Below are 25,820 nucleotides of genomic sequence, written 5' to 3'. Positions count from 1 at the left end.
CCTAGCTTCTGGGCCAGCTTTTGACGGCCGCGCTTCCCACCGAAGCCGCCCGCGTGCAGGAAACCAAAAGCCGCCCGACCCATGCGTCCTCTGGAAGTCGGGGTATTCGTGATAGGGTTTCCACCGCGCCCTCGCCTCAGCTCTCGCAACGACCGCCGCCGCCTCCTCCGCCGCAGCGGGTCGGGGGCCTCGACCGCATTCCCCTCTGCTCATCCGCCGCATTCGTCATCGTCTTCTCAGGTACGCGGTCCATTTCTTCCATTCGGTTCCGTATCCGCTCGTCGACCTCCGCCGGCTCCCTTGATTGCGAAAATGTCCCTGACCGTAGACGTCGCCAGGGTTTTCCCCGCGCCGCCGCAACTCCGTCGGCAAGGTTGGACTCCTCCGTATCGCAACTCGTCTTCGCAGGTACTTTCGTAACTTCCATTTGAACCCTGTCTCCTCCCCCATGTGCTGTTACGGATCCGGTCGTACCCCATGTACTAATGTTTGTTTAGGTTGCATCCACGTCAGTAGTTCATACTTCCCCCTGTAATCAAGACAATTTCAGCACTGCTTACTAACGATTATCGTGTTCCATTTCATTTTCAGAATTCGGTGACTGAGCGGTTTCCCCTGTTGCATCCGAAGCTCCACTACTACGAAGGTGATGTTCACATCATTTTCTTTGTCCCTTTTACTGCTTTAATTGGTGTGTATGTATACGAAGATCGAGTTGCAAATATGTTGACGTTTTTGGGTAATCCATTGACAGTGTGTTACTACTTTTTATTAGTAGACACTAGTTGTTAGGAGCCGAGCCACTGGACATGTGAGTACGCCAAATTTTTGTAGATACTCCCCTTGTCTGCTATACTAACGACCTAATAAATCCATATCAGATGGATTCAGCAGACTCCATAGCCGACAAGGCAATTGGAAGGATGCAAGAGATTGCATACAAGATTTTTTCCGTAGCGAGGGAAACAATCCGTCCAGGATGCGGGTTGACCTCATTTGACGCTACCAAACTTCGTGTAGCATTGGAGGACATAGCTTGCATGCTTGAGCAAGACTCTCTGGTGTTGCAAGAGAATTTGGACAACGTGAACAACGTAAACAACCCGGGTGACAGCAGCTATGAACCGTCAGCCTTATCCTCACCACCCCCAGCTGACGACTACCTTAGTCCGGACTGGGACTTTGCGGAGCACTTCGAAAACTTCTGGGGTCTTGAATATGACTCCGACCAGATGCCTTCGTTTAGTGACAATGAGGTTTAAGTTAGAACATGGTCAACCTTGGAGTCAGGTGTTAGGGGAACAGGGATAGATCAGCCTTTTGCTTAATGCGCAGTTGTAAAGTGTTCCCTGTGCTTTTGTGTCCACCAGCACTTGAATTCCTTCAATCTATATATGTAATTATGGCAAACCGAATGTGACTCCTTATGGTACTACCTTATGTTATTATGGTCCCTTATCTGTTCATTTTGTTTTCTTAGTAAGTGCACTTCAATACGTATTTTCAATAGTCTACACTTTTTTGCACTAGATGGACAAGTCTGGCAAAGTGATTGCAAAGTGGGATAGTAGAGCAACAAAAATTTACACAGAAATTTGTGTAGAAGAGGTCAATGCACGGAACAGGCCACAACATTTTCTAAATGCCGAAGGGTATGCTAACCTCATAAGGAAGTTTAAGGAACGCACTGGTCGCACTTACACCAGGGATCAAATGAAGAATAGGTGGGACTCCTTAAAGAGAATGTTCACCCAGTGGAAAACTCTTAATGAAAGGGCTACAGGTCTTGGTCGAGACCCTCATACTGGTTCAATCAGTGCTCCAGATGAGTGGTGGACTAAGCAAAATGAAGTAAGTAGACTTTTTTTTATTTTTTAGATTAACAATAGTAATGGTCATCTGAAAGTAGGAAATACCATGTTGCTGTAGGCAATGCCAGGGTGTATTATGTTCAAAACAGCCCCCCTAGAGAATGAGGACGAGCTAAAGGTTATGTTTGGACCCATTGTCTGCACAAATGAAAGAACCCTTGTTCCTGGCGTCGAGGATGCAAATTCATCATCTGATGATCATGTCGAAGCCACTTTAGGTGGGGGTGAAAACAGCACACCTGACCCATGCTCAAATGCGACTGGGAAGCGTAAGGTGCGTCATGATTCTCCTAAACCAAAGAAGAAAAAAGATATGAGGGAAGAGTACATGAAACGCCTAGTGGAGGCTTTTGAGTCGCGTTCAATGACCACTAAAAAGTCCATCACCTCTGCTAATGCCGACCCTGTTCGTGTTGAGGTTATTGCGCAGTTGCAACAAGTGATCGATGATGGTTCACCAGAAGGCAGCGACCTACATTTTTTTCCACTCATCTGTTGATTGAGAAAAAGTATAGAGATGTATTTGCATCACTGAAGACAAAAGAAGGAAGGAACGCTTGGTTGCGCCGTGCTTTCGATATGGATCTAAAAAAGTCGACTTAGATGGTGGTCGTCCGACAACAGAGGCTGATGTTCACTATTATGTTAGTCGTGTCAGTATTATGAGTCTTGTCGTGTCACTATTATGAGTCTTGTCGTGTTACAAAATAAACATTTCGTACGCATTATTTTCCCTTTCGAACAATTTTGCAATTATTCGAGTTGAACATGTATTTGAATAATCTGAGTTGTATGTTTGTGAACAATGTCAATCTGTGAACTTTCTGTCACCTATGATACATGAATATGTGTGTTATATATTGTGCTTATACATGAATATGTGCCTGTTGTTTGTGTGCATGCAGATGTGTGACCCTGCCGCACACACATATGATCATGACACGGATGACAGAGATGCACAATTGCTTGTTGCCCTATATGCTGTAGACATTTGGGGCAGGCCTTCCAGTGAGGTTTCTAGAAGAACAATGGTTGAAACAGGTATTCAATGGGTTGAGCGAACTTTGGAGAATAGTAACGACTGCTTTGACATGTTTCGCATGCGACGTACTGTTTTTAGACGATTGCATGATACGTTGGTGGAAAGTTATGGTCTGCTTCCAAGCCGTGGTGTCAGTACTATGGAAGCTCTAGGTATTTTCTTATGGGCATGTGGGGGTCCACAATCATTTAGGTAGATAAGGAATAAGTTTGGTCACTCCTTGGAAACTATAAGTCACAAGTATAGTGAAGTACTTAATGCACTACATAAGATGTCAGCTGACGTAATCAAGCCCAAAGACCCAAATTTCATAGAGATTCATCCACGTTTGCGAGAGGGGAGATTTTGGCCCCACTTCAAGGATTGCATAGGAGCAATTGATGGTAGTCACTTTCCAGCGTCTGTCCCGGCCTCGGAGCAAGCCAAATATATTGGTCGGCACGGTTACGCATCACAGAATGTAATGGCCGTTTGTGACTTCGATATGAGGTTCACATTTGTTGTCACAGGTTGGCCAGGTTCAGTACATGACACTAGAGTATTACAAGATACTTTGATAACTTATGCGGACTGGTTCCCCCATCCACCGGAAGGTAAATATGTTGTACTTTTGTATCATACGATATTCATTTATGTCTTAAGTATTGAACTTTATATTTCTGTTTGTGCAGGTAAATACTATCTTGTGGATTCAGGTTATCCAAATAGAAAGGGGTACCTTGCACCTTATAAGGGTTAGAAGTACCACATTTCTGAATGGCAAAATGCGAGGCAACCTATTGGGAGCAAAGAAGTATTCAACTATGCACACTCGTCGCTACGCAATGTTATAGAGCGATCTTTTGGTGTGCTTAAAATGAAGTGGAGAATTATGTTAAGTCTCCCTTTATTTTCGCTTCAGAAACAATCCAAAATAATTATTGCATGTATGACATTGCATAACTTCATTAGAGACAGTGCTCTACACGATAGAGACTTTGATGAAGTAGGACCTAATAGACTTGGTCATGATGTATCTGTAGGTGAGAGTAGTAGTAGCACATCTGATGAGTTAGACATGAGTGCATTTCGAGATGGAATTGCTAATGCATTAGTGTCGTAGTTACATATGTAAATGTAACGGTAGTTATGTTGTAATGAACTCCACTAATTATGTGTAATGACCTTTTGTTGGTTCGGTGTAATTGTGTATAGTTTGTTCAAACAGAATCTGCTATCTGAGAATCTGTATATCCAAACACCTAGATTCTAACGAACAGCTTTTCTGCACAGCTGGCGAACCAAACACCTAGATTCTAACCACCAGCTTTTCCCAACAGCCAGCTTTTCCCCACAGCCAGCTTTTCAGAAAAGCTATTCAGAAAAAAGCCGAACCAAACACGCCCATTGTCCAATGGTGTATGCATGTAACCTCTGAACTTCTATATCATGGCTAGCACTCTTCTTGAGTGCTGATGTCTTTCAATCCAGTAATGATAGGTGGGCGACGATCTCGGCCTTGAGGCTGAGGCCATGGCGGTGCGCGCCGGGGTCCAGGGCCTATTTGTGTTGTGGATGGCAAAGGAGAACCTCCCGCACGCAGTGGCGGTGGGGGCGACGCCAGCGGTGGGTCCGTGAGCGTCATCATTGGGCACGGAGGCTCGAGCGGCACTAGGAGCGACCAAGGGCGTCATGGACGACCTCGTCGCGCTGGTGAAGGAGCGACGGGGTGTGTGCGTGAGGGCGTGGTTGGGGCGCGCGTGAGGGGTAGGATGATTCAAACGTTCTTGGCTATTAGATGTGAGTGAGTGAGTGAGAGAAAGAATGAGGAAGAAAAGATCTCAACAGTTCAATGTGATGGAGGAGGATTTTTTGTGTGTACAAAACAGAGTGCACGAAGAAGACACATCTTAGTGGAGGTCATTTGTTGGGTGGATCTAGATTAAATAGAACTGGCGTTTTTTATTTAGGGGTATATTAGGTGAGTCAGTGAGTGCTCGTGGGATGCAACGGGGACATATAATACAACAGTAACTTATGTACAAAATGTGTGTTATACTGTTATGAGAAAATGTTTCCTAATCCATTTGTGATCCAGTTCATACATAAATTTTGTTGTTTTAATCTAGTTGTTTCACGACTACATTGTAACCATCAGCATCATGCCAACTTAGATATACGCCACGATTTTCATGGTCTCATCATTGGAGAGCACGTCCCACGCCTGCCGGAAGAAGTTCCCTCATACATCGTCAGTCATCAGGCATGTACCACCATACACGCTTGCTCAAACAAAAAAGCAATTGTGTGTGTTTACGAAGAGAATTAAAGGTACACCAGCACAAAAATCTACTCGACAGTGGGGAGGATGACGAACTGATCATTGATGTCGGTCCTCCACCGCGTCACCTTCGGCGCCGAGATGACGCCACAGTCCATGATATAATAGTCGTCGAACGCGCGCGACATATCGAGTACTGATGACTCTTGGCTGGGCTGCGAGACGAAGTGCACCTGTACCTCGGGCTCATCAGCAAGGTATTACACCTGGTCGTTGCACCACCGGATGCGCTACTCCTCTACATACATCATGTTCGAGGACACTCACACAACGTCAGCAACGATTGTCGTCCGAGCGCACAAGAATTTATGGTCGGTCAGTAGCGACTTACATGGCAGGTTGGGCTTCAGATGGATGATGAGCTGGACAGCGTGATGACGCCGTCGTTGGATGCGGTGCCCAGAACAACCCGAGAGTCGCCGACGTTGGCAACGACCATGAGGTCCCCCTGCTTGACGATGGACAACGCGGTGCAGCCGCTATGGACCGAGTCCAAGCGGCGGCTGCGTCGGAGCTTGTCATACACAGCGGCTCATGCGGCCACGTAGGACTGCTTCCAGAGGTCGAACTGGCAGTCGTCAAGCTTCTTCTTGTCGTCGATGAGCGACGCCAACGTGAGCGCCTCCTGCTAGTGGTATTTGTTCGGGGTTTCCAAGAAAGAAACATGGATTCATCCTTGGCGTTGGTTTATGAAAATGACTCACAAGTCAGATCCATGGAAAAAATATTATGGAGAATAAATGTCGCACATGCAAAAACGAAATCTAAGTTGAAAACATTATTCAAACAAAAGAAATTGCATGCAAGGCTCTTCTTTAAATACTACTCCTTCCATCCAAAAATATAATTCAAGAATCTCGGTGATACTTATCTACTACTACACATTGTGCAAGGGTAGTAGGGTAGGCTTGGGGAGAGATGTAATAGATGTTTTTCCTGTCATAAATGTAGACATAAACACACATGTGGTGTAGCGGTAGCTACTATTCGCATTTGCCTGAGAGGTGCTTTGCGAGGAGGGGGAATGAGAAAGGCAGAATATGGGAATGAGTTGTGCGGGTAGGAGGGAATAGAAAAGCCAAAAAAGAGAATAGAGAGAATGGGAATATGGCAGAACATGGAATGACAGACTACTCTTGCAACCTTAATAAGTAGTAGAGATATATAATAATTAGTTACCTTTCCTTAATCATCGACACCTATAGTTATAACTCTAGAATTAGTTGTGGCTGTAAGAGGATGAGCAACTTCAAACCTGGTAGAATGAAAATGAAAACTATTGGCATCATACTGACCATAGCTTCTGACAGTTATGGCTTGGAGGGATAGTTGTCGCGGGTTCGAATGTATATTGGCACTCCTATTTACATATTCTCGAAACCAACATATGAAATTAGGCCTTCCATCTTTTCCATCTCAACGCATCTAATCACGTTGATTCGGTGTTGTTTCACGATCACACATCTAATTTTGAGAATGAAACTCACTGTTAGTACAAGGAAACGAACGTATTAGGACAAGAAAAAATAGGCTATTTAGGAAGAAAAAAATAGGCTATAGACAATGACTATTTAGATAACTACAAAGTTTACACTATTACATGAGATACTAATTTATCTGTTCCATGTTCTTATACATGTGGAGCAAAATTTTCTATTCGTCATCTATTTGCAGTAACCTACAATTATGTCCCTTCATTGAAAAAATTTCAAGATCACTAAAGGAGATCTCCATCTACATGGTACCACAATGTAGGTGTGTTGATATTATGTTTCTCTGCAAAGTACATGCCCATGAACGATACTATCTCTACGTATTTGAATTTCTCGACCATGCACCCTTCAACTTTTCTCTTATTAACCAAAAACCGTGACTAAAGTAACAAAATGGGGCCTGACAACCCAGTCCAGACCTGAGCTCCTTCCCCATTCTGAACGTGTAAAACCCCTGCTTCCCAGAATAGAACCATGTGCTGTGCGTTTCTCTAAATATAGTGCCTGCCAACCCTACACCTTCTTTCATCCACAGATATGTTAAGACGTACAACCAGCCTCTACAAAACCTGCACTGCATTGGCCGACCATTCCATTCCCAAAAGAAACACCGCCCTAGCTAGCACCACACACCGCAGGTATGGAGAAGGCGACGAGGCTGGCCTTGGCAGCGGCGTTGGTTCTGTGCCTGCTTCTGGCGACCGGGCCGCAGGAGGCCGCCGGCGCCGAGGGGATGCTGTCGTATGATAAGTTGCTCAGCTGCAAGGTGCTGGGCAACTGCGACAAGAACAGGGGCCCCGGGGCCACCCGCCCGGGGAAGCCCGTAAACAAGTACACCCGCGGCTGCAGCCCGCTGACCCGGTGCCGCGGCGGCTGATCATGGGCCTGTTTGGTTCAGCTTTTTTCTGACCAGCTTTTCTGAAAATCTGGTTGTGGGAAGAATCTAGCTGTGGGGAGAATCTGAGTATCATTACGATTACGTGTGAGGAAGATAAAGTTGTTCATAGGGCTCAGGATCTAGAAAGTAACGGATTCCTACTATTACAATGATTCAACAGATTATATGTTTATATTGATTTTGGATGGCTTTTGTCTCAACGAATTTTATAGAAGCTGGCTGAAAATCTGAGCGTTTGGCAGTCCACAGCAGCTTTTGGTGGCCAGAAGCTGCCAGAAGCCGAAACAAACAGGGCCCATATCTCCGGTGGTTCTGGTCGATGTGCGCGCAACGTCACGCGCGTGCAGGCACCAGCGCCGGCCGGCCCTGAGGGCGGGGCAAAGGGGGCAACCGCCCTGGTGGGCCTCGTAATCTGGAGGACCCCAATTCCGTGTACGCATTAGTTATACTGCATATGAGTTTTTGCGTGTGTATTACTCCCTCCGTTTCTTTTTATTTGTCGCTGGATAGTGTAATTTTGCACTATCCAGTGACAAATAAAAAGAAACGGAGGGAGTACGTGACTTGATTATAAGAATCACACTAGACCAACATAAATTAGTCTCGAAGCGTCACGCGCTGCGTGAGAGAGACATTCTTGACCGCATGTTCTTGATGGCTTGCACGAATATATATAGTTTATATGAAAATAAAGTTTATATGAAAATCGTATAGCTCTCGAAGTGATCTACAACTTTGTAGTACATTACATTTTTGTTTGAACACATATCCATGTTTAAATTATTAAAATAATGTCCAATTTATATCAAAGTACCTGACTACATGTGATTGTCACATGTGTAACTCCAATACTCGATGCCTTATTAATGGACGGTTTATATATCACATGTGTTGGATGGCCTTGTGTTGTATTAGACTATATTATATCATTTGAAAATTATCATGTGTTGTGTTAGATTATTGTGTTATCCAAATATTGTCATTACATTCGAACTATTGTGTTGGACTATTGTATGATCTCAACTTATTGTTATATTGTCACATTGATCTATGGGCTATGCAATGCTCGCGGTGTAACTGTCTTACACGAAAACTGAATTCTAGTGAATAATAACTAATCCATGCATTATCTAACATGTATCCAGTATTTGTATGTATTCGGACATATGACACTTATTTGCCAAATAAATATCCGATCCCGTTATCCGTATTTGTATCGTTTCTAATTATCCATCTCCGATCATGAAATTCGATTAAAATACATTAAGCTAGGATACAAGATAACCTACAACGGGTAGAGGACGAGCGAGGAGGTGAGGTTGTGAGGGTGGGCAAAGCAGGGAGGCGACAACATGGGCATGCCACGACCGTGGGTTAGACTAGGCATAAAACCTGAGCCCGAAGCCTAAAACCTGAGAAACCCAAGCCTGGACCCCGTTTAGCCCGATACCTGAAAGTCGATGAGCTTATGCGGGTATCAAAACTCAAAACTCGAACATAATTCGGGTTTGTTCAGTTAGCAAGTTGTGGTACCCAAATTGCCCATTTACCCTGAATTACCCGTTCTTGCCTTATTGGTGTTATGTTTCTTTGTCGTTTGATCATTGTCATTGGTATTGTTGTTCTTACTTCTATCAACATTTTTTGTTATTGGTAAGACGTGGTTGATTGCTTGTTTTATAATATGGGACATTGTGGCACTAATGGTTGACTGATATTTAATTTAGAAGTAAATTGTTTTGGGTTAACTGTTGTTCGGGTAGAAAGGGCTACCCGAACCCAAAATTTCAGGTATATCATCTAGAGATCCCAATTTCGGGTACTACTAGATACTCGAAATTCCAAAATTTCAAAAAAGAAACCCGACCCAAAATTTCGAGCTAACCCAAACGACTAGGCTGAGCCACGAGTGGGCGGATGTGGAGTTGATGGGCGTAGGGGCATATTTTGTTGGGTCGAGCGGAAACACGGGCCCACTCGGTTTTCTTGTTTTAATGGACCTTTTGTTTTATTTGTTGTAGCTATAAATATCCTTTAGTGACCCATTAGTAAGTAGGTTCCCAATCAAATTTTGGGCTGGACCCGTTCCTGAATGGACGATGTAGGCTAGAGTGTTAGGACAATGGATATGATGTCCTTGCCTAGAAGGGAGGGGGACAATCTCTATAGTCGGCTATAGAGTAGTCCTGCACATTCCTTCTGATTTATGATACATGTCCATCTATTAATGATCGTGTGACTTGCTGGTTTTATCCTTTTTTCTCATATATTTCATCCTACTGGAGCAGAAAAAACAACTATTGATTATTGGTATTGGTAGGTGGACACGTTTCACGGATTTGAAGTAAGTTGCAGAGCTACTTCTAAATGTAGAGATAAGAGTAAGGTATGGTATCGACTACTATGTAATTAGACCTGCGTGCAAACGTGTAATCACGTTTTCTAGTTCATGTCCCTTCGATGATTATCCAATGGTGGATCAAATAGGAGGTTATTCATAAGGGCTTGTTTGGTTATTTTCAATCCATATGGATCGGAGGGGATTGATTCGGATTGAGAGAGATTTTAACTTACTAGGGATTGAAACCTCCTCAATCTCCCTCAATCCATATGGATTGAGGTAGACCCGAACAAGCCCTAAAATGGTACACGCTGGTGGAACGTACTGGTGGGAGAGCCAAATTAGAAATTATTGATCCATCTTTGGATGGGCATGGAAAGGACTAGAATAAATGATTACACCTAGGGTCTGATTGCATACGGCATGGTATAACGATGTCTAAAATGGTAATGGCCTAATGGGCCGGCCTGCAAGTATCTCGTCACGTACTCACGACGTCTCGACCGGCCCACTTGATGGCCACCTGATTCTCCAAGAAATTCGCTCTATTATTATTGTCGCCCTCCATGTCAGGTAAACGACTGTTTTGTGTCCATGAAAGGTTGAGAGCCATTGGTTTCCGTTCTTGTTAAGAATGTCCAAAAAAGAAAAGTGAGTCTAGCTAACACGTCCAGAAGGCAGCAGCAATTTCCGTCGCCGGAGAACGTCAAAAAGGTCCAAAGGATCCGGACAGATCATGGATAGGAGTTACAGGCAAATCTGAGTTATTAATATCACCCATCCATCCATCCATCCATCCATATCTCTGTCAGCTTCAGTTTGGCGCCATGTTCCTTCAGACAATCAAACTACTTGCAGACAATTTTTGACCGTTATATATGCCACTAGAAATTATTGCCTTCCTTGTTTCTGTTCATTTATACATTTGATCACTTGTATGTTTTCCACCGTCAATTTTACATATTTCAACTGTTGAATGTTGTGCACGTAGCAAGGTAGGACACCGATATATGTATACTTGTTCATGAGTTCAATGACATGGAAGGATTGAAAGACCCATTAAAAAAACTTTCTTATGCTTTATCTAGGGGTAAATTTGTCTTTTTTCCACTTTCGCACTAGAATAAAGTGAGTGCAAACCCATAATAGTGGCATATAAGGGGCAAGAAAGATTAAAACTCATGATGATGAAGGGAATGTATAACTTTGAATGGTATGTAAATGATATGTACACTTTATGTCATATAAGGATTTGTCTCTAGATCTTGGCATCATACAAGTCACAACGACCAGAGTTTTCAATTTCGAACGGATAAAGTAAGAAAAAAAGTAAAGTGGTCTGGGTGAATACTAAACTAAGGTTTTTTTGTTTGAGATTATTATCTGTCTAGATTATATAATCTAACTTATTTAAACAACCCTGAAACTTGTAGTGGAGGTCACTGTTTGATCAACTGGTCTACAACATGTCAGCCAAAGAACAAGGGGGGGTCTGGGCATTCTGGACCTGGAACGCTTTGCAAGGGCGTTAAGAATCAGATGGCTCTGGATGCGTTGGAAGGACAGAGATAAGGCATGGATCGATTTGCAATCGCCATGCGACAAAATAGACGAAGAGTTCTTCAGTGCATCCACGGTGGTCAACGTTGGTAATGGGAGAACAACAAGTTTTTGGAAATCGAGTTGGATCCATGGTCAGGCGCCTAAGAATATTGCACCAAGTCTGTTCAAGAAAGTAAGGAAGAAAAACATTTCAGTTTTTCATGCTCTTAGAACCAATAGATGGATTCAGTTATGTCGGCCATGCATACGAGAAGACGAAATAAAAGACTTTATAACCCTTTGGCAGGCTATCAGTAACATGCACGAGCTTAACAACTTGGAGGATACCATCTCTTGGAGATGGACGATTGATGGGTAGTACAGTGCAAGCAGCGCATATAACATTCAGTTCTCAACAAATTTCTGCACAATGAAAATTTGTTCCATTTGGAAAGCTAAAACTGAACCAAAGTGTCGCTTCTTCGCTTGGACTCTTTTACACAACAGAGTGTTGACAGCAGAGAACTTCCAGAAAAGGGGATGGCATTGCAATCCTTCTTGTTGCCTCTGTAATTCGACCTTTGAATCGACGGTTCACTTATGCAAGGAATGCCCCTTCAGCAGGGAGGTGTGGGACAGAATCTTGTCTTGGGCGAACCTTTCGTCCTTTAGGGGGGTCTATGGCAATGAGTCCTTGTATGATTGGTGGAGGAAATTAAAAAGTATGTGCAGCAAGCATTTGAGAAGATCTTTTGATGGCCTTATGATTTACTTCTGGTGGAGCGTTTGGTTAGAAAGAAATAATAAAATCTTCCATAGCCAGCATAGATCAGCGGAGCAGGTCGCGTTAGTGGTCAAAGAGTTAGTTGGTTGTTTCAGTGCTAGTCTGGCTAATAGGTCTGCTCAGTAGGTTTGTTCAGTATTTTTCAATAGTCTTGTAAGTCGATTCGGTTCCCTGTAATTTCCTGTAAGTTCTTCCCTTTTTAATATATTGGAGTGGCATGTTACCACTACAGATACTACCTCAGCCTTGCCAGAGGGAGAAGAAGATCACATTCAGACTCAAGACACAGGCGTGCGAGGCAAACGCAAACGGCACGTCAACAGCCGCGTCCGAGGGCCAGAGTGGGTCTAGATGTGTGGCGTACCATACGTGTACGTGTGTATACCGTACACGTATGAGGCAGTATTACGTATTCTGAATTGGGTGAGTTGTATTTGAACCAGCCTGGACAGTGAGAAGGGTATCGAAGAAGAAAAACCTAAACTAAATTCCTCACCTTCTCTCTCTCGTGTTCCTCTCCTTCCTCTGTCTCTCCCCTTCCTCCAGTATCCCCTAACAATTGGTATCAAATTCCGTCGTTCCTCGGCTTCTATCCATGGCTCACTCTCCTTCGACTACTACCCCAGATGCTGCACTCACGCTTGCGTTGGAGCATCAGACCCGGGCGCTGCTTACCGAACTGGATAAGCGGTTCCAGTCCTTCGACACCAAGTGGGAATCTCGGGTCGGCGCCTTGGAATCCCAGGCGATCGATTCCGATCGACGCATCGTGACTCTCCGCGCCGACATCGAAGCTCATCTGACGGAATCCGATGTCAACACGGATTCCCGTCTCCGTCAGATCGAAGAGGATGCGGGTGCCCGCGTCGCGTGCTTGGAATCTGCCGTCCAGGTGTTCGATTCCTGGCGCCCCCGAGTGGATTCCTCCATCGCGCATCTGCAAGCATCGCTGGAGCATGTTCACACGTCCCTCGCTGCCATGGACCAACCTGGCGGCTTCGGCACGCGCGGCATTCTCGGTGCTTATGGATCGGCACCAGCCAGACCACCTGGATCTGCTGGTCATGCTGATGGCCCCAACTTTGGGCACCGCTTCGACAACCCTCTCTGGGATAGTGGATATCGGTATCCACCTACCGATTTCCACTACCCGGTCACGGGTACGTGGAATCACCACACTCCTACTCCATTTTCGTTTGCTCACACTGGGAATTATCATGGGGAGGATATGGATACACGCCGTGCCTTGCATCACCATATTAGTGGTCTGCCCAAAATCAATTTCCCTGTGTTTGATGGAACTTGTCCCAAGTTATGGCAGAAGAAATGTGAAAACTATTTTGAGATGTATGCCACAGAGGAAGTTGCCTGGGTTAAGGTCGCAACCATGCATTTCAATGGGGTGGCAAATCGTTGGCTGCAGTCTATAGAACCACGTTTAGCATCCTTTTCATGGCATCAATTTTGTCAAGCAGTGCATGACCGCTTTGGTAGAGAGCAGCATGAATTAGTTATTCGTAAACTGTTTCACATTCGCCAAACTTCCTCAGTTCAGGATTATGTTGATAGGTTTTGTGAACTGATTGATTTGCTAGTTACATATGAGCACACCACAGACCCCCTGTATTATACTATGAGATTCATAGATGGACTTCGTGATGGCATTAAAGCTGTTATTCTTGTACAACGTCCTCGCGATCTGGATACTGCTTGTGCTCTGGCCTTATTGCAGGAAGAGGCGGAGTCATCGCGTCGGCGTGATCACCCACGCTTGGAGGGTTCTCATTCTTTCCGGTCATTCATGAAGCACCCATCAGCCACCACTTTTCCTGACAAAAATTCTCCGGGGATTGGAGCAGATCAAGCTAAAGTTTCTACTCCTTCATCGTCTTCAGCAGAGAGTAAAGTCGCCTCTCTTCGTGCATATCGCCGCGCACGCGGCCTCTGTCAGTTTTGTGCTGAGAAGTGGGTTAAAGGGCACAAATGTTCTGCTACTGTCCAGTTGCACGTAATGCAAGAATTGTGGGATATGGTATTACCTGACAAGGATGAGTCTGATGGGGAGTTTCAAGATTCAGCTGAGCAATTCCTCATGGCAATATCTAAGGAGGCCACAGTTGTTCCTGCCAATTCTAAAGCTTTTCGGCTTCGTGGCAGTATACAAGGTGTTGACATGCTAATTCTATTGGACTGTGGAAGTACTCACTGTTTTCTGGATAATTCTTATAGTACTAAGCTATCAGGAGTTGTTGCTATGGAACAAGCATTAACAGTCAAGGTGGCCAATGGCGAGCTGCTCTATTGTAACACTCAACTTCCTGATGCATCGTGGACCATGCACGGACTTACATTTACCTCTACATTCAAGCTGGTGCCACTTCCCTTCTATGATATGATCTTGGGCATGGACTGGTTAGAGCAATTCAGCCCCATGTTTGTTGATTGGAAACATAAATGACTGACAATTCAGTACGGGGACAGACCTATTGTGCTGCAAGGTGTGCCTCCATCACTGCCTTCTGGATCTATTGTCCAAGTCTACCCGGTGTTAGAACATCAGTCTAATATGCCTCAGTTGTGCTCATTGGAAGAATTATCCCTACCAGCACCAGTCCTACAACTGTTGCAGCAATATGCTTCCGTCTTTGATCCACCTACATCCTTACCACCAAGCAGATTCTGTGATCACTCTATTCCATTGGTGGATGGTGCTCGACCGGTAAACATCAGACCTTATCGGTTGTCCCCTGCAATGAAAGATGAGGTCGAAGCCCAAATTTCAGAAATGTTGAATACTGGCCTAATTCAGCATAGCACTAGTTCATTTTCTTCCCCAGTGCTTTTAGTTAAAAAGAAAGATGCTTCTTGGCGATTTTGTATTGATTACCGACATCTTAATGCTCTCACGGTCAAGGCTAAATATCCGGTGCCCATCATTGATGAATTGCTAGATGAACATTTTGGTGCTGCTTGGTTCACTATTTTGGATCTTCGCGCTGGATTCCATCAGATCTTGATGAAAGAGGGTGATGAATATAAAACAGCTTTCCAAACTCATGTGGGTCACTTTGAATTTCGAGTGATGCCCTTCGGATTGACTGGAGCACCTGGCACCTTTCAGTGCGCAATGAACAATACCTTGGCTCCCCTTCTACGCAAGTGTGCATTAGTTTTCTTCGATGACATTTTGGTTTACAGTCCTACCATGGAAGACCACTTGAACCACCTGCACCAAGTATTCCAACTTCTGGACCGTGAACAGTGGAAGGTAAAACTCTCTAAGTGCTCGTTTGCTCAACGCAAGGTAGCTTATTTGGGTCATGTGGTCAGTGCTGAGGGGGTAGCCACAGATCCACTGAAAATCAACGCTATAACGCAGTGGCCTGTGCCCAATTCGGTCAAAGAATTGCGCAGTTTTCTTGGGCTTGCCGGTTATTATAGGAAGTTTATCAAACACTTTGGGGTCATTTGCCAACCTTTGACAGCTTTGCTTAAAAAAGGGGTATTATTTGTTTGGACCGATGCACATACCACGACTTTTCAAACACTGAAACAAGCCCTTGCTGCTGCTCCTGTCCTCGCATTACCAGATTTTTCAACTTCCTTTGTGGTGGAAACTGATGCTAGTGATTCTGGCATTGGCGCTGTGTTAATGCAAAAAGGACACCCCTTAGCATTTCTCAGCAAGTCATTGGGCCCCAAGTCGCGTGGTTTATCCACTTATGAAAAAGAGTACATGGCACTCATTGTAGCGGTTCAACATTGGAGAGCTTATCTTCAACACGCTGAATTCATTATTGTCACTGATCACAAAAGTCTCTCCCAACTTAACGAACAACGCCTTCATACACCCTGGCAGCATAAGGTCTTTACGAAACTCTTGGGGCTACAATATAAAATCCATTACAGATCCGGTTCTGAAAATCGAGTGGCTGATGCACTATCCAGATGTGCTCAATCTTCTATCCAGGCTATATCAGTTGTGGTTCCCCAATGGTTGCAGGATGTGCAATCCAGCTATGCCAGTGATTCTGCAACACAGTCTATGCTCACTAAGCTGTCTGTGGACCCTAATGCAGTCCCTCATTTTGTTTTGGACAATGGACTCTTGCGTTACAAAGGACGTGTGTGGATTGGTGATGATGCACAGCTTCATACTCGTATTGTAACTGCTCTTCACTGTTCGGCGGTGGGTGGACATTCAGGTATCCCGGTTACTTACAGCCGCATCAAACAACTGTTCGCTTGGAAAAATATGAAACAATTCATTCATACTTTCATTCAGCAGTGCCAAATCTGTCTTCAGGCTAAACCGGACCGAACAGCATACCCTGGAAAATTACAACCATTACCAGTTCCAGAAGTAGCTTGGGATACTATCTCATTAGACTTTATTGAAGGCTTGCCGAGGTCTAGTACTGCTGATTGTATTCTCGTTGTTGTGGACAAATTCACAAAGTATGGCCACTTTATTCCTTTGTCCCACCCCTATACAGCACTGACGGTGGCTCAATGCTTCATGACTGAGGTATATCGCTTACATGGACTTCCATCAGCAATCATTTCAGATCGTGATCCAATCTTTACAAGCCAGTTTTGGCGTCATCTGTTCCGACTGACTGGCACTGATCTGAAGCTCAGCTCTTCCTACCACCCTCAAACGGACGGCCAGACAGAACGCGTTAACCAATGCCTTGAGACATATCTGCGCTGTTTCGTGAATGCTTGCCCAAAGAAGTGGAAGTCTTGGTTGCCTACTGCAGAGTTTTGGTATAATACCAGTCATCATTCAGCACTCAATTGTTCACCCTTTGAGGTTCTTTATGGTCGTCGACCACGCTCACTTGGCTTGACAGTTGATGCCACAACACCATCTGATTTATCTGATTGGTTGCATGAGCGCCATACTATGCAGAACCTGGTCCGTCAGCACCTGCTTCGTGCCCAAGATCGCATGAAACGTCAAGCTGATAAGAAAAGGTCAGAACGTATTTTTTCTGTTGGGGATTGGGTGTACCTCAAACTGCAACCCTCTGTTCAGTCTTCCGTCATGCCGCGTGCTCATCAGAAATTGAGTTACAAATACTTCGGCCCCTACATGGTACAAGCTCGGGTCGGGGCAGTAGCATACCGTCTTCAGCTGCCTTCTACCAGTCGTATCCACCCAGTTGTCCACGTATCTCAGCTAAAACAGGCTGTTGGTTTCCATGGCACCCATTCTGCTGATATTCCTGCCACAATACCTGAGCACAGTTTTCCCTTGCAGATTCTTCAATCACGTGGCATTACTAAAGGTAATAGATTGGTGCAATAGGTTTTGGTGGAGTGGTCCGGTTTACCTCGTGATCTGGCAACTTGGGAAGACCGCGAAGCCTTGCGCCAATGTTTTCCAATGGCACCCGCTTGGGGTCAAGCGAATTTTCAAGGGGAGGGGAATGTTACCACTACAGATACTACCTCAGCCTTGCCAGAGGGAGAAGAAGATCACATTCAGACTCAAGACACAGGCGTGCGAGGCAAACGCAAACGGCACGTCAACAGCCGCGTCCGAGGGCCAGAGTGGGTCTAGATGTGTGGCGTACCATACGTGTACGTGTGTATACCGTACACGTATGAGGCAGTATTACGTATTCTGAATTGGGTGAGTTGTATTTGAACCAGCCTGGACAGTGAGAAGGATATCGAAGAAGAAAAACCTAAACTAAATTCCTCACCTTCTCTCTCTCGTGTTCCTCTCCTTCCTCTGTCTCTCCCCTTCCTCCAGTATCCCCTAACATGGCAAGTCTTTTGCCTCTCCTTTTAAAAAAAACTTATTTTCGAAGACAGATTATAATTTCAAATAAACACCCCATAAATTTATTCACGAATCAGGTTAACGACAACGGTTGCCACGGTAAAGGACGCATGAATTCCAGATGCCTAAACGCATGCTGAGGCACAAGGGACAAACAAATCACACAAGGGCTTTGTTGTTTCCGGCTCTGAAACAGTCGTCTCCACGGTTTCTTGGGCAGCTTGTCGACCAGCAGGTTCACATGCCGATAGACGGAGAGCACTGACATACTCCTACTCCTACCAAGGACGAAGGAAAGGAGGAGCCCGAGAGAAGCGTCTCTCTATTAAAATTAAAACCCCGCACAGTTTTGGCGTCGTCCGTATCCTTGTTCGCTGGTCAAAGCGCCAGCCGTTTGAGTTGCTGCGTGCCAGATCTCTCAACAGTCTGAGAATAAAATGCTCTGCTAGTGGCCACAAAGCCGTGCGAGCCCTGGATTCTGGCGTCACATGTTTTCAGTCTGGTGAGAGCGTTCATTGGTGTAAGACAGAGTCGAAACTGAATCATATGCAGGAAACAAGCTAGGCAAGGCAAGTGGAGCTAGCTAGTCACCAGTCTGAAAGGATACATACAGAGGCAGGCCTCTCGTCTTCGTCTCATGGTCCTGGCATGTTGCTTGTTTAAGGAGGGCAGAAACTGTCGGAGCGTTACAGTTCATGAGCAGTCAATTAATGGCGTCCCTGTCCCTGTCCGTCTCTCTCGCTCGTGGGGCAGAGCGCGGAACATTAGTCAATGGACCGCGAAGACTTCTTCCTTCCACGGTCGCCCAATTCCATAAGAGGAATCTCGTGACCTGTCTTGCAGCATGCATACTTTCATCAGTTCTTGGCTGCTTAATTAATTAGATGTTGCGAGGAAATTACTGCTACTTTATAGACTTCTTAAGTATCTGCCTTTTTTTTTTCTTCCCCCAAGCGCGTTTCAGTTCACCTAATTTTGACAGCAGTTGAAAAGAATCTTTACCCGAGTTACCAAACACATGTCTGGAGTCGTATGAATCCTTGTCACCAGAACTGAAACTTGTTAGGCCGCTCTTGAAAAAACCCTCCATCTGGCAGCCGTTTTCTCTCATGCATGCACACACCTCATCCATCTTCCTAGTGGGAATACATGTGGAGAGAGGAACACCAAGATATATATATGTTAGAGTGGTTGGCCAGTAAAAGGCAGAGCACACTATACACCGCAGTACGCCTGTCTGTCATCACTCATATCATAAGAAGATGATCACATCTCGCACACAAGCATATGCATATCACTCATTCCAGAGAATGAGATGACAAGACGTTGTTGCACCACTTTTATTGTAAGCAACAGGATAAAGCGCTCTCTCTCTCTCTCTCTCTCTCTCTCTCTCTCTCTCTCTCTCTCTGCTTGTTGGTGCTGCGTCTCATCTCCTGTTATTCTGATCCTTATGCTTGCTTGATGCACCAATTCTTTCTTCCAATTTGCAGCCGCAGTTGATGCTGGCTCAGGTATTCTTTCAACGGTCCGGTCTCTTTGTTTGCATGCAGTGAAACGAACCTGCACTGCAGGTGAGGATGATGCCTGGTTCAATGGCTGCGCGCCAACCTCTGCAAGGGAAGCAGGAGCTGCAGCCATACGATGGCCGTGACCCTTCAGCGCTCGGGGCCGGGGGTAGTCCAGTTCTTCTGCCCCGGCAGCAGGAAAGCGCCGCTCCACCGGCCGTGCGGGTAGCGCCGCCGCCGGACATGTCGTCGTCGTCGGGGTCGGGGAGGAGTGCGACGGAGGCGAGGGCCCTGAAAGTCCACAGCGAGGCCGAGCGGCGGCGCCGGGAGAGGATCAACGCTCATCTGGCTACGCTCAGGAGGATGGTTCCTGATACCAGGCAGGTCGGTGTGTGATCCTTCCACCCTCAATGATTCACTTCATCACTTGTGTGAATGAATCATCTGGCACACACACTTTGTGAAAGACTGAAACAATATTTTACCAGCATTAATCTTCTTGGTTTTTCGCAGTCCTGATTTTTGTAGAAATTCGGCTGGTTTAGTGAGTATTAGTAAAAGTAGGCGAAATACTGGAAGTAAAATTGGAAAGAAGTTAATCTCCATCACCACTCAGAATGTCAGTGATATATCTCTCTCTCTCACTCTCTCTACGTCAAACGTCTCTCCACGGGAATAATTTATCGACAAGTTTGAGGTCCGCAAGAAAGCCATATGAACGGAACCTTGGCACTCACATCTGTTCACATTTCAGAATTCCATCAGGCTTTCGCTTTGGAGTTCTCTAGCTAGCGAGACAAAAAGTACAATGCTGTGACTGTGACTTTCTAAGCAAAGGCTTCACTTTTACACTCTCTCTGCACTGCACTACTGCAGATGGACAAGGCCACCTTGCTTGCCAGAGTGGTGGAGCAAGTGAAGCTCCTGAAGAGGAAAGCAAGCGAGGCCGCCACCACCACCACCCAGAGCACGCCCCTGCCCCCGGAGACCGACGAGGTCTCCATCGAGCTCCACACCGGCGACGCCGGCGCCGACAGGTCCGTCTACATAAGGGCCTCGATAAGCTGCGCCGACCGGCCGGACCTCGTCGCCGGGCTCGCCCAGGCGTTCCATGGCCTGAGGCTGAAGACGGTGAGGGCCAACATGACCTCGTTAGGAGGAAGGGCGCGGCATGTGTTCGTGCTGTGCATGGAGGAGGGCTGGGGAAGTGCAGGTGCAGGTGCAGGTGCAAGCCTCAGGTCTCTGAAGGAGGCTGTCAGGCAGGCGTTAGCAAGGGTTGCTTCCCCAGAAACGGCATACGGGAGTAGTCCCTTTCAGAGCAAGCGGCAGATGATTCTTGAGTCGCATTAGGGTCAGGGCTTTGGCACCGAAAAAAAAACCAGAGCCTGCCAAACAGCGGTTTTTAAAAACACCTCTTTCGAAAAGTACTTCAAAAATCTGAGCATTTTATACTATGGAGGAAAAGACACAAATCCTAACTTCACTAGCTCTCTGCTCCTTTCAGTAAGTGGTGTTTTATAAAATTGAGGATAAGCCATATTTGTCAAATAATTTATGAAATGGCTTTAGCTCCACCCAAAAAGATACTTTCAAAAAAAAAACGGAGTCAGAGTTTGGGCAAGCTAAGGCTTGCCAAACAGATCCTTACTCGATCATGTCCATACAACAGGATAAAGATTGCTACTGTGCTAGTATAAAAAGTATTTAGAAAATTGGAAGAGACACGTAGGTCTAAGACCGCTGGATCATAACGTCGACACAATGGTATGTACATACAAGGTTTATAGAGATTTAGTCTGCTTGAGCGCACGTCATATGTCCTCTGGATAATTAATGTTTAAATGCAAGAGTGAGCAGATATCACGTGATCAGTCAAGACTCAAGAATGAGCAGATGTTTATTCCATTTGATAAACACACCTACGGATCCTAATATCTAATTACTTAATTAGTAGATCTAATTATGCATTGAATTGGTTAAAGCTAACTGATCCAATTGTTGCCTCCTAGAAGGTAATAATTAGTAACAGACGTTCAGACAAACGGTTTATACAGCAAGATCTAGTAGAATAGAATGCTATATATCTAATTGAGGTCCAGAGTGAGTGCTAATTGAGTTTTGATGTTCTAGTTAAGGGCTTTTTACCGTTAAGTCCTAGGTTCGATCCTCCTCTCGGGGTGACTTTTCAGGCTTGGTTAAAAAAAATCCTCTCGTTATGTCTCATCCGCTCTCGGCTTAAGATGTCATGTGCGGCACCCTCCGTTAGACTGTTGCAGAGTGGACGGTTGACGTCGGCCTGTTAGTTATAGGGCCAGGGTTCGAGGATTTTATCGTTCGGGGCTACTGTTTCGGTCTCTTCTTAATATAATACCGGGACGACGGATCTTCCGTCCCAGCTTTAATTGTGTGTGATTTGATTTGACCTTGAACTGTGGCTAGTGCTGAAATAGTCTGAAACGCCACATGGGGCGTGCTGTAGTCTGTAGACGTGTAGTGTGGGTGACTGTATCATATGGATGCAGAAATGTAGCTCTGCAAAGTCAGATGATTGGCTTGGCATTTAGTGTTTGGGTGAAAAGACCCAAACACATTTTGAGTTTTGATTGGCTACTTGTCTAGAATATGTTGTATCTTTTACTTTATCCGTTGTCTGAAAATTTCGGGTTCAGGAGCTTTCAGGCTTTTTCTACACAAATGCCAATTTCAGTAGGGGTATCGGGTATCCTCCCTGCTTCCTAAACAACAATATATAATTATAAGGTATTTGGATAGTCAAAATAGCTTAAATTTGATCAAAATTATAAAAATTATAAAAATCTATAACATCAAATAGATATACTATAAAAATATAATTAATAAAAAACTAATGATACTTATTTGATATCATAATTATTATTATTTTATTATATAAATTTGGTCAAAGTTTTGACTCTCGTGTAAAGTCGGAATGACTTATAATTTAAGACGAGGGAAATAGAATTTTGCTCTCAGGAAACTGATATAACAAAGAATAATAAAAAATAACAAGGTTACACACTTTGTTGAAAAAAATAAGAGAAGAAAAAGAAACTTGCTACAGTTTCTGGTGGCTCAGCTGTCACATGGAACTAGAGGCAATCTACTTCACATAACCAATATTCTTCTATGCAAATGGGCCTGTGCATGAATTTGTTCATAGTTTGTTTAAAACAAATTGCTCTCTGTGACACGTTCTTTTAAAAACTACGAGCTGCTGCCCATAGGTTTATAAAATTTACTTTCTTCCACAGGACCAGAATTTGTTTTCTTAACGATCTAGCTTTCACTTTACATGAGAAAATTGTTTATGTGTCAGAACCAACTAAAAAAGATTACTACCCTTTCAGTTATTGTAATAGTATGTCTTCAAGTCATCTGCCTAACCTTATTGTTGTAGCCCTTTTGGCCTTTGCAACGAGCACTACACTTTAGTTGCTAACAGAGAGAGGTAGATATACGAGTACACGTGTTAGACTAACTCTGTTTCCTTCGTTTACTGAAACTCCTTTCTTCCATTTACCATTGCAAAAGGTTTATATATTAGTAGGAGAGAGCTCATATGAGCAGACCTAGGGATTATTCAGTTAGGAGTGAATTAAAAGAGATTAGAGATGATTAAATCTCTTGGTAATCAATATTGAATAGAAAAAGATTTAATCCCCTCAATTCTCTCCGATCCCCATACAACCGAACAAGATCTTAGAGTGAATATGCTAAAACTTACGCCATGACTCCAGGGCTACCTTCAGAGCCTCGTTCAGCTTCTCCTCAGATCGAACCTGCGAGCAGAGAATGCGAAATGTCAGCTGCAGTGTGGCATACTGACATTTCATGACCACGGAATTGCACTAATGCATCATAAATTAAAGTTACCTCCTCCACCACTTGACATCATCGTCTCGGTCAACCTCGATCTGACATCATGACCAAGTTCGATAGTAGTTTAGAGATATCTTATAGCAGGGACCATTTTGGGAGTATGTGTCATGTGTGTCAGCTAGGCCGCCATGTGTGTCTCTCTTTTGCTACCTCTATTTCTAAGGTTGAGCGGACTTTTGATCTTGTTCGTCGTGATCTCTGGACATCTCCTATACCCAGTCTTTTAGGATATAAATACTACCTCGTGATTTTGGATAATTTCTCTCAATTTATATAGACTCTTCCTGTGCGTTTGAAGTCCGACACCTTTCACACCCTCACACACTTCTTTAGTTGGGTCTCCACCCAGTTTCATCGCCTAGTTCGTGTCCTTCAATGTGACAACGGCCCCAAGTTCGACAACTCCACCTTGTTCTTTCTTTCTCTCACACGATGTTCAGTTGCCTTCTCTTTCAGACATCTCTCCCCGCTAGCTATTGGGTAGAGACCCTGACCACTGCTACCCATCTCCTCAACCGCCTTCCCTTTAAGGCGGTTAGTCACTAAAAGTCACCTAGAGGGGGTGAATAGGCAAATCTGAAATTTATAAAGTTTAAGCACAACTACAAGCCGGGGTTAGTGTTAGAAATATAAACGAGTCCGAAAGAGAGGGTGAAAACAAATCACGAGCAAATAAGAGCAGATGACACGGTGATTTGTTTTACCGAGGTTCGGTTCTTGCAAACCTACTCCCCGTTGAGGTGGTCACAAAGATTGGGTCTCTTTCAACCCTTTCCCTCTCTCAAATGGTCACTTAGACCGAGTGAGCCTTTCTCTTCAATCAAATGGGACACTTAGTCCACTACAAGGACCACCACAACTTGGTGTCTCTTGTTTTGATCACAAGTGAGTTGGAAACAAGAATAGAGGAAGAAGAAAAGCGATCCAAGCGCAAGAGCTCAAAAGAACACAAAAGTCTCTCTCTCTAGTCACTAATTTGTTTGAAGTGATTCCGAACTTGGGAGAGGATTTGATCTCTTTGTTTGTGTCTTAGAATAAAGTCTAGAGCTCTTGTATGAGGTTTGATGGCTGAAAACTTGGATACATTGAAGAGTGGTGGTTGGGGGGTATTTATAGCCCCAACCACCAAAATGGCCGTTGGGGAAGGCTGTTGTCATATGGCGCACCGGACAGTCCGGTGCACCACCGGACAGTCCGGTGCACCACTGGACAATGTCCGGTGCGCCAGCCACGTCACCCAACCGTTAGGGTTCAACCGTTGGAGCTTCTGACATGTGGGCCACCGTACAGTCCGATGGTGCACCGGACTGGTCCTGTTCACTGTCCGGTGCGCCATCTGACGCCTGCTCTGACTTCTGCGCGCGCAGACGCGCACTGTAGCGTTTCATTGTTCCTTTGCAGACGACCGTTGGCGCAGGTAGCCGTTGCTCCGCTGGCACACCGGACAGTCCGGTGCTACACCGGACAGTCCAGTGAATTATAGCGGAGTGGCTCCCAGAATTCACGAAGGTGGCAAGTTTGGAGTTGATCTCCCTGGTGCACCGGACACTGTCCGGTGGTACACCGGACAGTCCGGTGCGCCAGACCAGGGCAGCCTTCGGTTGTCTTTTGCTCTTTTTATTTGAACTCTTTCTTGGACTTTTTATTGGTTTGTGTTGAACCTTTGGCACCTGTAGAACTTATAATCTAGAGCAAACTAGTTAGTCCAATTATTTGTGTTGGGTAATTCAACCACCAAAATCATTTAAGGAAAAGGTGTAAGTCTATTTTCCTTTCAATCTCCCCCTTTTTGGTGATTGATGCCAACACAAACCAAAGCAAATATAAAAGTGCAGAATTGAACTAGTTTGCATAAAGTAAGTGCAAAGGTTGCTTGGAATGAAACCAATAATTATTTCTACTAGATATGCATGGATGGTTTTCTTCTTATTTAAAATTTTGGACCACGCTTGCACCACTTGTTTTGTTTTTGCAAATTCTTTTGGAAAATCTTTTCAAAGTCTTTTGCAAATAGTCGAAGGTAAATGAATAAGTTTCGGGAAGCATTTTCAAGATTTGAAATTTTCTCCCCCTGTTTCAAATGCTTTTCCTTTGACTAAACAAAACTCCCCCTTAATGAAATTCTCCTCTTAATATTCAAGAGGGTTTTAGATATTAATTTTGAAAGGGATTATACCAATTTGAAAATTCTATCAAAAATAAGATATCAATTGAAAAACTTCTTAAATACAAATTGAAAGACTACAAATTTTTGAAATTGGTGGTGGTGCGGTCCTTTTGCTTTGGGCTAATACTTTCTCCCCCTTTGGCATGAATCGCCAAAAACGGAT

At 44.6% G+C, this 25,820-nt stretch overlaps 4 protein-coding genes across 6 annotated transcripts; all 4 read left to right on the top strand.

Annotated features, from left to right (window-relative positions):
• The first annotated feature begins 398 nt into the window (after positions 1-398).
• LOC103649728 (L10-interacting MYB domain-containing protein-like) lies at positions 399-2,396 on the top strand. The gene is made up of 3 exons (XM_020550667.1): positions 399-408; positions 1,531-1,851; positions 1,930-2,396. The coding sequence occupies exons 2-3, from the start codon at positions 1,531-1,533 to the stop codon at positions 2,368-2,370; spliced, it is 762 nt and encodes a 253-aa protein (XP_020406256.1). The 5' UTR covers positions 399-408; the 3' UTR covers positions 2,371-2,396.
• Positions 2,397-7,324: 4,928 nt separating this feature from the next.
• On the top strand, positions 7,325-7,809 carry LOC100276036 (uncharacterized). The gene has a single exon (XM_008675460.2). The coding sequence runs from the start codon at positions 7,367-7,369 to the stop codon at positions 7,601-7,603; it is 237 nt and encodes a 78-aa protein (XP_008673682.1). The 5' UTR covers positions 7,325-7,366; the 3' UTR covers positions 7,604-7,809.
• A 4,638-nt stretch (positions 7,810-12,447) lies between these two features.
• Positions 12,448-17,979, top strand: LOC118476633 (uncharacterized). Its single transcript, XM_035966149.1, has 2 exons — positions 12,448-17,271; positions 17,558-17,979. Exon 1 carries the CDS (start codon positions 12,887-12,889, stop codon positions 14,747-14,749), a length of 1,863 nt encoding a protein of 620 aa, XP_035822042.1. The 5' UTR covers positions 12,448-12,886; the 3' UTR covers positions 14,750-17,271; positions 17,558-17,979.
• Positions 17,980-18,788: 809 nt separating this feature from the next.
• LOC100382374 (uncharacterized) lies at positions 18,789-21,507 on the top strand. Of its 3 annotated transcripts, XM_020549854.3 has the most exons (4): positions 18,789-19,430; positions 19,579-19,599; positions 19,660-19,977; positions 20,470-21,507. In XM_020549854.3, the coding sequence occupies exons 1-4, from the start codon at positions 19,401-19,403 to the stop codon at positions 20,941-20,943; spliced, it is 843 nt and encodes a 280-aa protein (XP_020405443.1). In that variant the 5' UTR covers positions 18,789-19,400; the 3' UTR covers positions 20,944-21,507. The 3 variants fall into 3 exon arrangements, with proteins under 3 accessions (XP_020405443.1, XP_020405444.1, NP_001168590.1); XM_020549855.3 differs by lacking the exon at positions 19,579-19,599 and having other exon boundaries at positions 18,934-19,430; NM_001175119.1 differs by lacking the exon at positions 19,579-19,599 and having other exon boundaries at positions 19,316-19,430; positions 19,639-19,977; positions 20,470-21,463.
• Positions 21,508-25,820: the final 4,313 nt, after the last annotated feature.

Source organism: Zea mays, chromosome 3 (assembly GCF_902167145.1).
Source record: "Zea mays cultivar B73 chromosome 3, Zm-B73-REFERENCE-NAM-5.0, whole genome shotgun sequence".
Lineage (NCBI taxonomy): Eukaryota > Viridiplantae > Streptophyta > Magnoliopsida > Poales > Poaceae > Zea > Zea mays.
The sequence above is the reverse complement of the archived record's forward strand: the minus strand, read 5'-3'. Positions and strand labels throughout refer to the sequence as shown.